Raw genomic sequence first — 5,575 nt, forward strand, 5'->3', positions numbered from 1 at the left:
TGTGTGTGTGTGTGTGTGTGTGTGTGTGTGTGTGTGTGTGTGTGTGTTTTGAGACAGGATCTCAAAGGGTGGCCTTGAACTCATCTTACACTCCTGATTCTCTGTCATGCCCAGCTGGTTTGTGGATTTGAAACTTTTAAAAACTCCTTCTGGTTTTGCTCTTATGGTCCAAGTATGGACACAACAGTCCCGGGCCTCACAGATCAGCTGTTAGCAACCTCAAGCTACAGTTTGAGGCGGGTGTTCCCAACCTTCTACCGTCACAGAGCACCAGTGGCCCATCACCTCTGTCCTCCTGTGTGCCCTTGTAATCAAATTGTCTTAGAAAGGGCTTCAAGAAGCAACATCAATCAAAGCTGAGGTTTGGGACTTTTTTAAAAAATTCTTTATTTTGCCAATACGCACACTCTGTGGCAGGTCAGAACAGCTGGTACTGGTTATTGAACCCAGATCATCAGAACAAGCTTCCTACCCACTGGGCTAGCCTACTGGCCCCAAAGCTAGAACATTTATTGTTGTTGTTTGCATTGGTTTTGGTTATTTGAGACAAGGTGTCGCCGGTTAGCACTATCCGTTCCAGACTTGATTTATAGGCCAGACTAGGCTTGAACTCAGAGATCCACCTGCCTCTGCCTCCCCAGTTGCTGGACTACAGGCATGCACCACAACCCCCAGTGCCAGATCAGTTTTGAGATATGTTTTGTGTGTGTGTGTGTTATTTTGTTAGTTTGGTTTTCTTTGTTGTTGTTTTCATTTTTTTTGTTTTTGTTTTTTTGCCTTTCGCCTTTTGCCTTTTTAAATGATAGAAAGACTCTAAACATCATTCTAAGAGAGCTCTCAGCTACAGGCACCCTTCTTCCTCCTCCATCTGCCATTTGCTTCTGCTAAAGAAACGCAGTGTCACTGGGCCTGAAAATAAGAGTCTTACAACTTGCTGTTGCTTCCCAGGTTTCACAAATGATTAGCACCCATAACACCAAGAACTTGCTACAAAAGGACAGTGACAGCCCTCCGGAAAAAAACAAGATCTGGACTACCGAGAGAGGACACATTCCATGATGGAGATTCCTCCGCTGTGCTCAGGCTGCCTGCTTTGAACACTTGCAAATTCTGTCTGTGGCCGGCAGGCGTGGGAACCACTTGACTGTTCACCTGGAGTCTCACGGAGAAGGCCCCAGAATTCAGGGTCACTCACGGAGTGTGCTGAGCAACCAAGAATTCCCACCGGGACACCCCAGGTGTGTGTGGGGGTGTACCCTTCTTGGACTGGACCTTGGATGGTGGCTTTCCGCCCCCTCCCCCCTTTGTAAGTTGTTTGGTAGGGCAGGTTGGTAGCGCCTCTTTAGCTGCTCGCCAGGAGAGAGCCGCTAAAGACTGCTCATCCTCACAAGGAGAAGCCAGCTCGCAAGTGAGACTTCCTGCAAGCGGCCCCCAGGCTCTCCACAGCCAGCGCGGTCTCACGCTTTACTGTGGGGGTGGGAACCTGTGGGGTCAGTAGACAGACTTCTGCTTCATCTCCTAGCAGGAAATTCCTTAAGCTTCACTTCCCGTCTCTCGTGGCTTGTATATTTTTTCTCTTTGCCCTTTTTATGAAAATGTCTTGGTTGTCAAATAAAATCCTGTGTTAAAGACACAAGTGGCTTCTGTGACATCCAAGGATAGACCCTCTATAGCAAGAGTGTTGACTTTAGTCAAAAAGAAGTAACAAGGGTTGGGAGTGTAGCCTAAATGCACAAGGTCCTGGGTTCGGTCACCAGCACAGGGCACGGGGAAGGGGGAGAGAAAGATGGGAGAAAGTGAGTTCATTTTGTGTGTTCTTAGCTTACATCTAAAACGCTCACATGGGCACACAATGTGCCCATAACTTGAGTTGTGGATGAAGAGGTTAGGAAGTACCCGGGACTCCCAAAGCCAGGCCATGCTGCCTTGGGGCCAACACACACACACACACACACACACACACACGTTTTCACCCACAGTGATACTAGAAGCTCTTTTGATAGAAAAGAACAGGTGTTTGTGCCAGCCGTTGAAAGGCTTTGGAGTCTGTTAGCAAAAAGGAGAGTTATTTTATTTGTTTGTTCATTCATTCATTCATTCAGCCATTTATGAGACAGGGTTTCACTACGTAGCTATGGCTTGCCTAAAACTCAATATATAAATGGCCTGGAACTTATAGATATCTACCTGGCTCTAGCTCCTGAGTGCTGGGATTAAAGGTGTGAGCCCGTACCTGGCAATTTTTTTTTAATTTAAACTTTTTATTCCATGTATGTGTTTGGTGTGTATGTGTAAATGCCAGAGAACAACTTTTAGAAGTTGATCCTGTCCTTCTGCTGTGATTCCAGAACTCAGGTCATGAGACTTGTCCTGAAGCATCCGGCCAGTTGATCCTGGCCAATTCTTTCTTTGTCCTGTTCTGTTCTTTTCTTTTCTCTTCTTTTTTTTTTGAGACAAAGTTTGTCTATGTAGCCTTGGCTGTCCTAGACTTGCACTGTAGACCAGGCTGGCCTCTGCCTCCCAGAGTGCTGGGATCGCATGTTTGTGCCACCGTGCCCAGCTCAACTTTTCTTTTTTCAAAAAAAGAACTTTCTTCTTTATAGCGTAATGGGGTTTTACACATCAGTAGCCATCATGTTCCTGAATACATCTTGCTAAGGTTTTGGTTTTTTTCTTTTGTAATAAGATAAGGGGAAAAAAGAACAGGCATACACCATACATGGCTGACAATTACAGAGAGGAACTTCTGTAGGTAACAGGTTTTACAGAATGAAGACATAAAAACCTATCACCATGTGTCCCCACTGTCCAGGCCTATTTCCATTTCAGCTCTTGCTCACGAAGGTCAAGCCAGGGACTCTGCATCAAGACAAGCTCGTACCAAAGCAAAGGTGTAAAACCAGAGTTACAATTTGTTCCTTTGCTAATCATGTTTTAGCTTTGCAGCCAAAGAGGGAGTGACCAAGGAGCAACAGCAGAGCTGGAGTCAGGGTGGAGAGGAAGAATTCCAAATTTTAACAAACCCCTCCATTACCCCACTGTGGGCTTTGCAGCCTATGACCAGCAAGGCAAAGCCTGCTGCAACTGGAATGTGCATTCACAGAAGCCTTGTACCGTGGTCCATCCGCCTGCAGTTCAAAGAAGGGTGTTCTGAGGTCTCTGACAGTCACAGAAGAAAGGGTCCCTCCAGAGGTAGCGCAGTGCAGCCCACTCCTGCATCTGAGATGCAACTGAGGCAGAGCTGGGTGTGCTGGTGGGGGTCACGCAGTGGGGTGTAGGAGGCCCCCAGGTGAGACAAATGCTTTCTGTAAATGACAGGCCATGTCCCAAGACTCGAGGGAGGATGGCAAAGGGTCAAGGTGGTCTCTTGCCCTCACCACGCTATGGAAACAGTGCAACCCAGCTGCATGCAGCTTCAGACCCGTCCACAGCGGAAGGAAGAGCACAGCTCAAGATAGCTCATCCACCTCAGACTGTGGCATTTGAGCATCTCCCTGCTTCTGTCTCTGCAGTTACATTTGCTTGTTTACATGTTCCGGCGCAGCTGGGCTGGCACAGTGGGCTGGCCGTGTGCAGTGTGGCAGACAGCTGTTAAGATGGCTCAGCTGGATGAAGCCTGGCTGCAGAGGGCTGCAGTGCGGAGCTCTGTACTCAGTACTCAAGACACAGCTGAGCTGTCACTACTGCCTAAATGTCTTCAATAAATACGTTATGCTACTATGCCGGCCTTCACTTTAAATAGGCCATATTCCAAGCACAAAGAAAAACACATTGAATTGTTCCTCGTGGTTTTGCTTAGTAGCCTAAAATTGCAAACACTCAAAGGCCCAACAAAAATTATTTCAAAACTCTGGGTTCAAAACCCAGCATGGTTTTTAAAAAGGTGGAGGCATCAAGGAACTAGTTAGATAAATCATGATCCAGCTTTATAAGTGAGTTTATGCCACTGCTAAGAAATATATTAGCTGAGTGCCTTTAATCCCAGCACTTTAGAAATAAAAGCAGGTGGATCTCTGTGAATTCAAGGCTAGCAGGGCCTTGTTGAGAACTTGTCTCAAAGTATATATATCTGTGTGTGTGTGTAATATATATATATATATATAATAAAATACTTAAGAAAAAGGAGCTATCACCCCATTCTTCTACAAGGTGGATTTTTTCTAATAATCTGCTGAGGCCACCAAACATATTTTTATATTTGTAGAAAAGGGGCTATAAAAATGCATTCCAAGAGAAAACTAAAAACTGTGGTAGCATGTTGGGCGTCTCCCTGCAAGGTGGATGACGCCCAGCAGGGATTCTGGGGAGGAAGGACTCTGCTCCATCGAGAGGCAGGCCACTGAGGGTTAGACTATGCCCCAGTGAATACATAAGTAACATAAATTAGACTTTTTGCTTTGTTCTGGGTGATTTTTGTTTGTTTTTGCTGGGAGAAGTGCCAAGGGCAGGGAAGGGCAGGGAAGGACTGGGAAGCAGATGTGATTGGTTGTATGATGTGAAAGCCCCAAGGAATCAATAAAAACATTATATTGGGGGGGGGGTTACTCCAGGAGATGGCTCATTGGTTAAGAATGTTGGCTGCTTTTCAGAGGACTCAGGTTCAAGTCCCAGTACCTGCATGGTCTCACACAGCAGTCTGTGACTCGAGTTCCAGGTGGATCCAATGCCACAACCACCAGGTATGCAAGGATTCAAGACATTCATGCAGGCTAAAGACCATATGCACAAAAATGATTTTTTTAATAAAAAGAATTTACATTAAGCTGTTATTGGCAGTGACATTGGAGACCTTCCATTTCTGCTTTGTAGAAGCATAAGCCAGAGGCAGGGCTCAAGCAGTAGAGTGCTTCTCTGGTGTGCACGAAGCTCTGGGCTCAGCTGTATAATCTCACAAACCCTGTGCCATAGTGCTGTGGTCTCAGCACTCAGAAGGTGGAAGGAAGAGGATCAGAAATTTAAGGTTATCTTTGGCTACATAATAAATTTGAGACCTCATCTCAAAATAGAGAAATAAAAATAAAACCTCAAGTATAGAACATTGCAGAAATGAGTGTTAAAAAATTAGTGTTTGATCCTCTTGTTGTGTGGATCTGTGCTTTCACATATTAATTTTTGGAAAAGAGCCATTGCTATTGTAAAAAAAAAATACAATATTTAAATACAAGCAATTCTTTCATAAATGTAGCATAATTATTGTAGTGTGTCTTAGGCCACAACATGGCAGGCCCCTCGCCTGCAGCCTGAATGGCCTTGGCTGTCTGATATAATGCCTTTAAGCAGCTGTGTCTGCCCTCTGCCCTGTGGGGGACTGACAACAGCAAGCAGAGACATCTAGAAACAGCCCTGGTGGTCTCTGTCTCCTTCAAAGAAAAGCAGCGGCAGGTGCGCTGCCCACCAGGCCTATCCACAGGTGGCGCGGGGTGGGGGGGCTTCGACACCAGCCCTCCCTCTCTTTGATCCTCACTCATTGTGCCCCCCACACAGCAGCTCCCCCGCACCTATAGGAAGTGGGCGGCTTGTTTTCAGAAAGAGATTCCCCAGCTCCTGTGGGCTGTGAAGCCGATCGAATCTACCA

At 46.1% G+C, this 5,575-nt stretch overlaps 1 protein-coding gene across 1 annotated transcript in view; it reads left to right on the plus strand.

Annotated features, from left to right (window-relative positions):
• Nucleotides 1–1,605, plus strand: part of Cd8b (CD8 subunit beta) — a 14,096-nt gene extending 12,491 nt beyond the window's left edge. Inside the window, exon 6 of the mRNA XM_055596470.1 lies at nt 949–1,605. Within this exon, the coding sequence (XP_055452445.1) occupies nt 949–961 (13 nt within the window). The 3' untranslated portion in view covers nt 962–1,605. The remainder of the gene's footprint in view (nt 1–948) is intronic.
• Nucleotides 1,606–5,575: the final 3,970 nt, after the last annotated feature.

The sequence above is a fragment of the Psammomys obesus genome, unplaced genomic scaffold (assembly GCF_907164565.1).
Source record: "Psammomys obesus unplaced genomic scaffold, mPsaObe1.curated_primary_1811, whole genome shotgun sequence".
NCBI classification, from domain to species: domain Eukaryota; kingdom Metazoa; phylum Chordata; class Mammalia; order Rodentia; family Muridae; genus Psammomys; species Psammomys obesus.